The sequence below is a fragment of the Melanotaenia boesemani genome, chromosome 14 (assembly GCF_017639745.1).
Source record: "Melanotaenia boesemani isolate fMelBoe1 chromosome 14, fMelBoe1.pri, whole genome shotgun sequence".
In the NCBI taxonomy this organism is placed as follows: Eukaryota; Metazoa; Chordata; class Actinopteri; order Atheriniformes; family Melanotaeniidae; genus Melanotaenia; species Melanotaenia boesemani.
Window position 1 is genome coordinate 7,900,042 of NC_055695.1, and position 11,154 is coordinate 7,911,195.

Genomic DNA, 11,154 nt, shown 5'->3' on the forward strand with positions numbered 1-11,154 from the left:
AGAATGAGTAGCTCTTGTGTCATATCAATATTTATCATTTTCTACTGTGTACCTTTATATTATTATCGGTCTCTCTGTGTTGGCCCTGCGATAGACTGGTGATCTGTTCAGAGCGTACCCTGCCTCTCGCCTGCTAACTGCTGGGATAGGCTCCAGCTTCCTATGACGCTGAATTGAAATCAGCGGTAAAGACCACTTAACACTGCTGCAATACAAAATAACACAAGCTTGTTTTTCCTGTGACCAGCCAAGAAGTTGAAGTTTGGTTTTAAAACTGTCTCAAGTTTCTGCTGCAGTTAAATATGAGCAACATCACAAATCAGTGGAATTTGTTAAGAGATTATAGCTGTATTTTCATTGATTCTAGGCTAGAACTGAGTATCTTTGTGTTTAATTACCCACTACGTACTCAAAGAAGCTGGATCTTTTAAAGCTTTGCAGAGACAAATCTCTTCCCTCGGTGAGACTTAAATAGTAGAAAGATTCGGATGTTCCTGTAACCCAGTCGGTCTTTAAGTGATTAATCTGTTATTTGACGTCACTTCCTATTATGAGACTAACTTTGCTCCACTCCTTCCTCTCATTTTCTCTCTGGTCCACACGTTGTCTCCTCCATCACACTATCTGGCATTTGCTCAGATTGTAAGAGTCATCTGATCCCATTGTTTCTAGACAGCAGCTTCATTCAGATTTATCTAAGCATCACTGGCTCACTGGCAAATATGATTAGCCATAAAATCTAGAGGTAGAGGTTTCTATTTGCTTCTGTTCTGCTTCTATATGTAGTTTAACATTTTTAAAATCAAACAGATCTGGACAGGCAATGACAACATGGTCTTTTTTCGTATCACACACATCCATGGATATTCCAGACACTCAGTTTGCACGTTTTGGTCAATAAGATCTATGCCATGGAGTTAATGACCAAGTGCAAAGCTTTGATTATTTCAGTGTAAGGAAGTACTAGCTTAGTTCCAGGTAGCCTATAAGCTAGCCTTGCTTTATGGTTTGTAAACCAAAAACATGGTAAGTGATTTATTACAGAGTCGACTGGCAGAAAGACCTGACCATGGTAGAAACCGTATGGTGGCTTTGAATAGTTGCTTAATTCTTTGGCTTTATGTGATTTTCAGCCAGGCTAAAAACAATCACACTAAAATAATCTCCCAATCATATTCAATTCATCACTTTATGTTTCTTTGTATGTTTATTTGTTTGCAGGTGGAACATTTTGTTTTATTTGCAACATTTTAGTCCCCAGTGTGGCATGTTTTGAACGTATTCCCTATTTCCATATTGGAAGAGCATGCAGCATATTGTCTTTCAGTTGCTCTTATCTTCCTGCTACTGGATGATAAGACACTTATTAAGACAAATGAAATGACAATCAGCTTGTATTTTACTGGTTTTAATATTTTTCTTCTCTTTCTCCTTTCACTTCTTTATCCCTTTTCTACCTTTTATTTTTCACCTCTTCTTATTTCTTTGTGATTCAACTTATCCTTTCTGTACTTTTCACATCACCATTTTACTCACCTTCTCTGGCTCTTTTTCTACACAATCACTATCTTTGCCCTCCAACAGTCTCTACCAGCCTCCCAGGCGCAGGCCCTCAGCTGTGTGGAGTCCATGTGCTGCTACCAGCATGGGCAGAGCGGCTGTTCCCGCCTGGCCCGCCTCCTGGAGCAAATGACCGGACAGTGCAAGGCCAGCGCTAACAATTGCCAAGCATCCAGCCGCAACAACAGGTGGGGAGGACAACAACAACGAGAAACGATTATGAATCTCAATGATCCCTCGCCATCTCTTGGTGTCAAAAATTTGTGCTGCAGTCCTGAATGTTACTGTCCATGACCTGACTGCACCTCCACTCAAAGTGTCTTCTTGTTAAGATGTGTAGAAGGTTGAAGGTGAACATGGAAGCCAAGTTTCAGATGGTTGTAGAGGCAGATTTTAGGGCTTGGCAGCCAAAAGAAGACTTAGAGGCTGCAGATGAGTAGATCAGGTCAACACTGAGTTGGCTATTTCCATAAGTCTGTGTTGGGAAAGTATGAACGTTTTGTTTAACCAGACAGAAAGATGTGTTTTACCTCATATTGGCAGGAGTGTGCTCTCAAAGATGCATTGAAATCAAAATCAAGTTTAGCCATTGACTATACTGTGATGGTTGTACCGTCAGCATGGCGTAGAGGTGGAGCGTTGCATGAGAGAATTTGGGTTACACTTTTTTTCTTTTTCTTTCTTTTTTTTTTTTTTTTTTTTTTTTTTTTTTTTTTTTACTGAAGTCCTTTCAATGTTCAATGTACCCAACAGGTCTCAGTACCACACTGTTTTGTCTGCAGCTGATACAAATGTATTAGCCCATGTGTCTGTGTCTTTATCAAGCGCTATGATCTGTTTTCTGTTCGTCTTATCTGTCTGTCTCGTCTGCTTTTATGTATAATTCTGCCATAAAATCAAAGTTTGGTGTCATGGGTATTTTAATCTGATCAGGCTGTTTCCAGTGCGCCTTAACAGAAGACATCACCACAGTAGGCTGACTTGTTGGCTTTAGGTCAATTCTGTTTTGTATAAGAGAATCTTCTTGTTCAGTGAAGGGCGACTCCACTTGAGATAAGCCTTGACACCTTTAAAGCTGCACCTGGTACCTTTTTGAGTCCAAATGGACAAAGTAATGTGTGGCCTTCAGTGGTAAAAGTCAGTTTTCTGCATGGATGCAAATGCAGTCTCAGTTTTAGATCCATTTTGTGATGAAAGATGAAACGTCTACAGTCAGATCTTTCTTTGAAAGCTTTTTGCCTCGTGCAGCTTTAAACACCAGTAAGCTGAGTATACAGTTTGTGGGTCTGCCCAGTCTGCACTTTCTGTAATATTGTCTGTATTTGAATCCCAGCGACTCTGTGGGGTCATTGATTAATTGACCTGATCAGTCCTTTCTGCTGAGCAATCAATACTTCTCAAAACATCTCGGGACAGTGTGCATAGATTAGATTAGGTAATGAAGATCTTGCACCCTGTGTGCAAGCATTTTGCAAAGGACCTTTGGATGGTGTTTGCATGTTTATTTCTTCATGACCATGTGGGACTGTTCCTCCATCTTGTCCCCTCAGCCCCTCTGGACAGCTAGCAGCAATTTGTCTCTAGTCAAGAGGAGGACTGTCATCAGTCAGATACAGAAAATGATCTTACTGAGAGTGACTGTAATGACATCTCTGTTTAACAAATGTCATTTCCTTGGTCAGAATAGTTCAATCATTGGCTTTAGATATTCATTTTAAAATTTGACTCAATCTATTGAAAGCATAAATTGTATTCTGTGCTTTAGTGTTTTTTTATCTTTTGAGTGTGGGATAGTTCTCGCAAAGAAATCCAAACCTTCAGGGTGAGATTGTCACTAAATGCATGATTTAATTTAGATGAATTCCTTCCTGTGGGGATGATTGATCTGTTTTTCTGACCTTGGCACAAAGCAGCCAATTGGATTCCTCCAAGTTAGCAAATGGGCTGCCAATTTGTTGCCCCCTTAGGATAAAAATAAACAGTGAACATAACATAAAATGCAAAGGTTTGCTTTTTATTGTGAATAGAAAGAACATAGTCAATGAATAGAACCAGGGCTGATTCTGCAGCTTTACGCTCTGTACAAGCCACACACCTTTGTTCATAAATTCTTAAAATCTTCCTCATTTTTTGGGGATTTGAGAAAATAATCGATTTACTCAGAACTGAACAAGTAGAGAGATTCCGCCTACGTTTGGCCTTAATGCTAGGATACTGCCATGGGAAAGGGTATCCAACTATTTCTGTATTCTATGCGTAATAACTGGAATATATATATCAAGCATATTTACAACTTATATTGAACATAAGGTATTTATCCTACATTTATTGGAAGCCCAGTTATAGTTGGCTGCTTGCCTTTGCCTGTTGTTGCAGTGTTAAATGCTGGCCACAGCTGAATCATGGCTGGGGGCAACAAAGGAACACATGCATGGTTATCAGGAGTTAAACGTTTTTTTTTTCTTTCATTAGAAGCAACATACAGTAGAGGCCTGTGTGCAGCTGAGTCTTTACGAGATCTTTGTCATGTGAAAAATAAGTGCTTATCAGGAGGCTTCGTTTACTTTTGTAAAACACTTAACAGCAAAAACAACATGCAAATTAAAATAAAGGATTCTGTGGAGATATTTCACCTAAAAGTGTTTAAAACCACTTTTGAGTTGTGATTTCACAAAACGATCTCAACTTAAAGTTGCAGTACTTGTTTATCTTCTAAACTGGATGAAATATTTATTCGTAAGAAAATGGACAGAGTCGGCTGAAGTCTGTTATGCTAGTTTCTGTGAACTCCCTTCCTTTTTTTTTCTGGTTCTGAGAGCACGAGGACCACATCTTAACCCAGAGAGGCTGCGGGCTACTTTCTGTATCTACTAATATTTTTCTACTGGATCGTGAGGCCTTATATGTGCTTCTGAGAAGAGGCCAACATTAAGGGCATGCTTGTTTTCTACCTGCTGATGTTTCTGTTGGGTGGAATTTACAGGAACTCCCTTCGTCTGCTGAAAGCTACAAAACAAGAATGCCCACACTGTCCTGTTGCATGGGGGCTGCTGCTGCCTTTGGTATTTAGTACAGTGTAAACCTGTATGTATTTGTGCCCTTCTCTCACACTTCCTGTCCTTTGTGTCTTTGTCCTTCTGTGTCTGAAATCTGCATAACGTTGTTCGACCTTCCACATTAACTATTCATGTGCTGTTAATGTTCCCTATGTAATGTCCTCAATCTTGCCAGAAATCTACCCGTTCTGTTCTTGGTTCATGTTCTAAAAGTATGTTTGGTGCTGATGTCCCTTTAGTTAATCACGACCCAGACAGCAGTTTTGGCTTTAGAGTGCAGATGTTTCTGTTTCACCCTCGTCCTGGTAGACAAGCTGAGCGAGTGATGTAGCACGTGAGAGCGCCTCCAGTCAAACCACTGTTTGAGTCATGAGTCTATTTCAACTTCCTGGGTGGCCTTGTTGTTTTCCTGTTTATCAGGTCTGGAAACGGGTGTCTTCATTTCATAAAGCAGTTTAAAACTAAAGGTCATGAGAATCATTCAGAGCAGAGAAATTTAGAAATAAAAAAAAGAAACTGTGCAGACAGGTGGAGAAAATTATTCAACAGGTGTAGAAGCTGTACACACATTTCAGTCGTTATGCCTGCAGTCATGTGAAGGTGTAGCAGCCAGAACAGGCCAGTTTATGCTGAAGGGATGCCGAGCCAGTTTTCCTGCTTCTCGTTGCTTTCGGGCCAAAGCTCTGGTTCATGTTTGATTTGCTTCAGCACAGTTGGTTCTTTGGTTTGTTGTGACCTCAAACGGCAGAAGGCTGTGATGTTCATGCTGGATCGGTGTTTTTCTGGACCGGGTCAAATTGTGATCGTACAGTGTGAATAATATGATGTACACATGGACGAGACTGAGTTCAAGATCTTTGCTGGACAAAGCGATCCGGCTGGCTGAGCTAATTCTAGAAAAAGGCTGGGCCCCTGTCATCTAGTACAATATTCATATTTATTCAACATATTGGAACATAGACTATATCAGGTATATGTTGGAAGTTCGATCCATAATTTTCTAGTAAAGATGCCAAGATATCATTTAGGATGTTTAGTCCATGCGCATAAAAAATAATTGTTTCTGAATAGATAAAAAAAGGATGAGAATGATGCTGATGCTTGTAAATCATGTTTTTTTTTTCATCATTTATAGTTGTGTTGAGTAACTTAAGTCTCTTCTTAACTCCTCAAACAAAAAACTAATGGCAAAACCATTTTTAGATGAGATGAACAAGATTAATTACCCCATCAGGATGTTCAAGCGTAACATTCAGTCATTCAGACCCTGTAAAAGTTTTGTTTCCCCAAAACAGTATGAGGGAGCTCCACAGTATGAGAATGACTGAGCTGCAGTGGGACCCTGTGATTCCCACGATGTGGTGAACAGGAAGGACTCACAGAATTTGATGATAAAAGTGGAATTAATTGTAAAACATGGAAAATTGTGAAGCTTGCTCATGTGTGGGTGTAAACTGATATTCACACTGACAAAATTAAGTGATCCAGTAAAGCTACGCAGCTGGAAGAATGAATTAAAAAGCTGCATCTGTTTCTGGTGAGGCATTAGGCTGAAAATATACCTGCTTACAAGCATTTCCAGTAAAGGGGAGCAGCCTCCATCAAACTCGCCCCGTGTGTTTGAGCTCCACCTGGAGGCTGTCCTGCAGGAGATCGATGGAAGAAAATATAAATGTTTTTGACAAAATTACTGATACACAAGAATAGCATTTTTTTCTTTAAAAAAGAAAGAAAGAAAATTGATGTTTACGGCTAGTTAAACAACCGGCTCGAATACAGAAGCTGAAGCTCCTCAAAGCGGCCGGCTCAGGTTTGAATCCCAGCCTAGCCAAGGGCCCACCTGCTCTTCCTGTCAAGTATCTGTCCAATAAAAGCCAAAAAAAAATTTTCCTACTGAACTTTTGAAATTTTAAAAACTCCCCATATGATTAGAGACAATCCCCTGGAAAAACCCGAGGTCACATATTTAAATACAGAATTCAGGAGGAAAAAACATATTTTGCTAAACATCCTCAGATTGGATGGAAGCAGAAAAAATATTGTTTCTCTACATGTTGATGTAGCTAAATCAACAGCTCAAAGACGACTTTACAAAGTTTAGATCTTCCAAGTTTCTCAGCAGCAGTTTCCCACATTTACTCATTAATTTTACCTGAATCATCAGCATGACTGCTACTGATGTTACAGGTCCATGAAATCTTGTATCTGCATGATAAATATTTCTCCATAATTAGACACTTAAATGGATTTTCTAAAGTTGATCATACAGATATTCTTAATGAGACTACAAAACCGTTCATCAGGACTTTAGATCTTTAGCTCCATAAAGCAAATGTTGAATCTAAATGTTGCTCTGATTGGATGTTGCCGTCAATTTAAGCCTTCTGATTGGTCAAAGGTTTGATAGGAAGTGGCTTCATCATCAATTTCGGGTCAAAATAGAGTAGTAGTGAAATGATAAGATTTACTATATAGAGTCTCTAAATAATCTCTACATTTTACTACTAGATTTTAAACCTGGACAGGATATAAATGCCTGGAAAAAGTCCGTAGATCACTTAAAGGGGAACTATTTATTAGAATTTACCCCACCAAGTTGCACACTACATTTCCTGAGAAACAGCTGACCATATAGGTGACAATGCTGGGCTGAAATGCCGGGTTTTAAGGGTTAAAATAAACTCAATGTAAACTGAACCTGGTGACAACATTAGTGAGTTAATGAGAAACTTTTGATACTCATCAAAAACTCATCACACTCTTTCATCCATCCTTCCATCTTCTCTGCTTTTTCCAACCTGGCTGAGTAGATTGAAATCCCAAAAGTACTGATAGCACACACACACACACACACACACACACACACACACCAGTCTCCTAACCACCACTGCTGCCTGCTTTCAGGGCTTGGAGCGACACAGAGAACCTCTACACCAACGATCGCAGCATCCTGACGCTGTCACCCATCGAGGCCACCCACTGCTGACTCCCAGGGCCACTGACTTAACACACACAGCCGAGAGCGAGCAAGCTACTACTCTGCCATGAGTCATAGTCACACCCCCAACCCCCCTTTGCCACCATTTTATAAACCCACTTCTCTTTAAGCTAGGTGCATTCTCAGCTGGATGGAGTGACAAATAAGATAAGGAGCTAAAGGACTCAGCTCAGTGCTGCAGGCGACTTTTATCTGCCACCTTTTAGTGTCCCGGAGTGAATCGATTCTTATTAAAGCTGAGAACAACATCAGATGGGAGCAACGTTAAAGGAAATGTAAGGAGTCACATTTCTGGAGATACAGAAGAGCCAATCGTTACATGAATCGAATTCCTGCTCCCTGCACGGTGGCTACATTTAGAATATCTTCAGTGGTCCAAGTTTATCTGTGACCTCTCATGGAGCTCTTTACTTTTCTTTTCAGATCAGTTGTCAGACATTTTTAAGCAGACAGAATAAAGATTCCAGACTGCCCATCCTCTCATCTACAAATGTTCACTCATGTCAGTCGTCAGTCTTGCTCAAACCGTAGGACTGGATGTGAAATCGAGGTCATTATTTAGCACCGGAAGCTCAGAAAAGTTAGACAAGAACATGTCATTGTTTCTAGAAACTGACACATAAACTTCCAGCACAGACGTCTCCGAGCCATCTGCTCCACTGCTGCATCTTCTTTTCATCCAGACTGAAAGGGAGAAACACCTGGAACCCCTGATAAGCCTTTAGGATCCAGATGTTTTTCTGAGACCTCCAGCCTCTGACCATCATCTCTGCTGTGGTACCAAAGACCAGAAGATCTGAACTGGAGTTTATTAGGAAAAAAAGTGTTTATTTTTGTGCCTGATTGTACAGAAGCTTATATTCTTAAGAAGAATTTGTTTGTGCTGCTCTCTCGTCTGACTTGTTCAGGGCTCCGTCTCTTCGGTGCATCTCTCTGAACAAGGCCTGATGTTTCAAAAGCCATATGTTTTAAAGAAGTTATATTAATAATAGTTTAGTAAGGGTACTGTGGATAGAAGCTGTTTAACCTGTTATTTTGTACTTTTTCCCTTTTTCCCTACTTTTTTACTTTGAATGCCTTTTCTTCATCAGCCCGATGACCCGAAGCACCTCAGCATTACAGACCACGATTAACGGGGATTATCTTACAGCATGCAGGGCTGAAAAGTTGATATATTTAAATGAAAACTTCTGCATATAAAACTGGAGGTAAAAATGATCGCAGAGTATATCTCAGTGGGACAGAAATGTCTGTAATGGTGAGCAGCTTTGTGATATCGTGGCTGGTGTGTAAACCCAGACAGCAGAATGTTTATATTTTTACACACAAATATATTTCACTTTGAGCAGAGAGGAAAAGCAGAGTGTTTGCACAAGTCACAGCAAAATCATTTTTCCTGGTTCTTTTTTTTTTTTTTTTTTTTTAAAAGGTCATCACCCACCACCATTTAAATCATCCATTTTCCCCGTTTTTGTTTTCACCATGTGTGTTTCTGCTGTTGGGAGTGTGCGTGTTGAAGGTTTTGCTTCTCTGCATGGCAGCCATGGTGCTTTGAGCTGTGAGTGGCTACATGCTGCCGGCAGGTCACAGGTCAGACCCGTCTCACATGCCCAGTTCGTCCTCTTGACAGGTCTTTAAAGGAGAATCCAGAAGGTTACTGAAGGTTACAGCCACTTTAAACTTGACAGCAACAAACCACACAACACTGACCAGTACGCACCTCAGCATTCACAGGGAGAAAAACGGCGTTGTGACGTCTGTTTGAAGGTTAAATTTGTTCCCTGGCAGCTTGTGGAAAATTCTTCGTTTATTTTCTGTTCGGTACATTTTTCCTCTCTGTTCACGCAGGTCCAACTGACAGTAGGAGGGTGTATTTATTATTATTGCTGTATTTCTTTTTTGTGTTTGTTAAATTTTCCAGCATGTTTGTATCTGTAAACATGTTCATATGTTGCCACATAATTAAGGATTAAAGGATGCTTCCAGTTAGACACCTTTCCAGCAGCTAATATTTGTTCTTTAGGTCTGAACACAAATTCATTTTTAAATTTTCACATCTGCTATTAAAGCGTCTACATTCATTCACCTCTATTCTGTACTTGCATTTAGAAAAATGCTGTTTAATTAGTAATTTTACCAATTTTCATTAAAAGGCTCTGTTTATCAGGAAGGAGATAACACTGATGTTGACTTGAGTCATATAATGGGAGTGTAGACTTGAAGAGGATGGATGATGAGAATCATTTTGTACCAGACTGTGAAAAAGAAGCGGACATAGCCTCCATGACGTTTGATCTGCGTCAGTCTTTGTTTTAAGGTACTTTCTCAGTGGGGGGACGTTTCATCCCGGTGGCTACGTCTCTTATTTATAGTCTGAAGCTTAACAATCAGGACGTCTCTTCTCCTTGTGCAGCCAGTTTTCTATTAAAGAATAGATTCATATTTTCCTCTAGTTTGTTGTAAAACTTTTATCATACTGAATGTGAGTGAAATCACTATGAAAATCTAGCTTTCTTTATTCTCTGCAACAACCAGCTTCTCATCTTTTCCTAGAAATGGTCAGCAGAGCTGGGTGATTGACTTCGAACACCACTTTTTCCAGGATTTTAAAAACATCCACTAATCTCAGCATTGAAAACTTTTTCTGGGCCCTCAGTGCTGCCCCCTTGTGCTTAATGTGGAGAACTACAACTTTACAATAAACACGGAAACCTAATGAAAATTTTAATATCAGATTCTTTTGGCCCTAAAACTAAAAATAGACAATTCCCTATCAGGTCACACTTCAGTGATCATCTTTGCATCCAAACAGGTGAAAAGAGAGTTTGAGATTCTCAAACGCAGCAGCCACTGATGTTATCCGAGCTCCGTTAACGCGTGAGCTGCAGCCGGGTTTGGATGTGAGGCCTCTGGGGTATTTTAGAAGCAGATTACTCAACCACATAATTCAGAATGGTGATTTAATATTTTATCATGCCTCTACCCCTGATTATCACCACGTCATCCATCAGAGGCAGCATCCAAATTTAATTGGACGCCTTATTAAAAGACAGTCACACTGTTGCAGCTGTTAAAATCTGCCTTCGTTTATTAAAAGGTCATCTGTGTCCATATGAATCTCGAGCTGGTTAGGAGAAAATGGTCTTAATCTGTACAAATATACATATATCAAGCATCCAACATAATGTGGTTGCTGCTACGATGCAGGAAAAATCTGTAAGTGGGTGACGGTGCAAAAATCTAATTTAAAGAAATGGTGGCTGTCTAATTAAATCAAGGTTTTCTTCATCAAATCAGCTTCAGCAGTGGGAGTGTGATTGAAAATGTCAGACGTTAAGTTGTGTGCAGCAGAATGTCATGTGACTCATCAGCCAGACATGAGACGGATGATCGTGTCAACTGTTTGCAATCATTTTTCTTCGTGCTACACCAGACAACACACCACCGTCATCACTCTTCTGTTGGCTGATATCTGATGCTGTTTGTCCTTCTGTCTGTAAATCTGTCTTATAGCTAAAGATTCTATTTACTAAATAAATA

At 39.9% G+C, this 11,154-nt stretch overlaps 1 protein-coding gene across 4 annotated transcripts in view; it reads left to right on the forward strand.

Annotated features, from left to right (window-relative positions):
* The window catches only part of atp11b (ATPase phospholipid transporting 11B (putative)), a 48,591-nt gene extending 39,559 nt beyond the window's left edge, over positions 1–9,032 (forward strand). For 3 of the 4 annotated variants that reach the window (XR_006012681.1, XR_006012680.1, XM_042005711.1), the window contains 2 exons: positions 1,585–1,748; positions 7,521–9,032. Coding sequence is in view for 1 of the 4 variants with exons in the window: in XM_042005711.1 (XP_041861645.1) it covers positions 1,585–1,748; positions 7,521–7,602 (246 nt within the window). In the remaining 3 variants the exon portion in view is untranslated. Of the gene's footprint in view, positions 1–1,584; positions 1,749–7,520 lie in introns of those variants that run through there. The other variant, XM_042005712.1, reaches the window with a different exon arrangement.
* Positions 9,033–11,154: the final 2,122 nt, after the last annotated feature.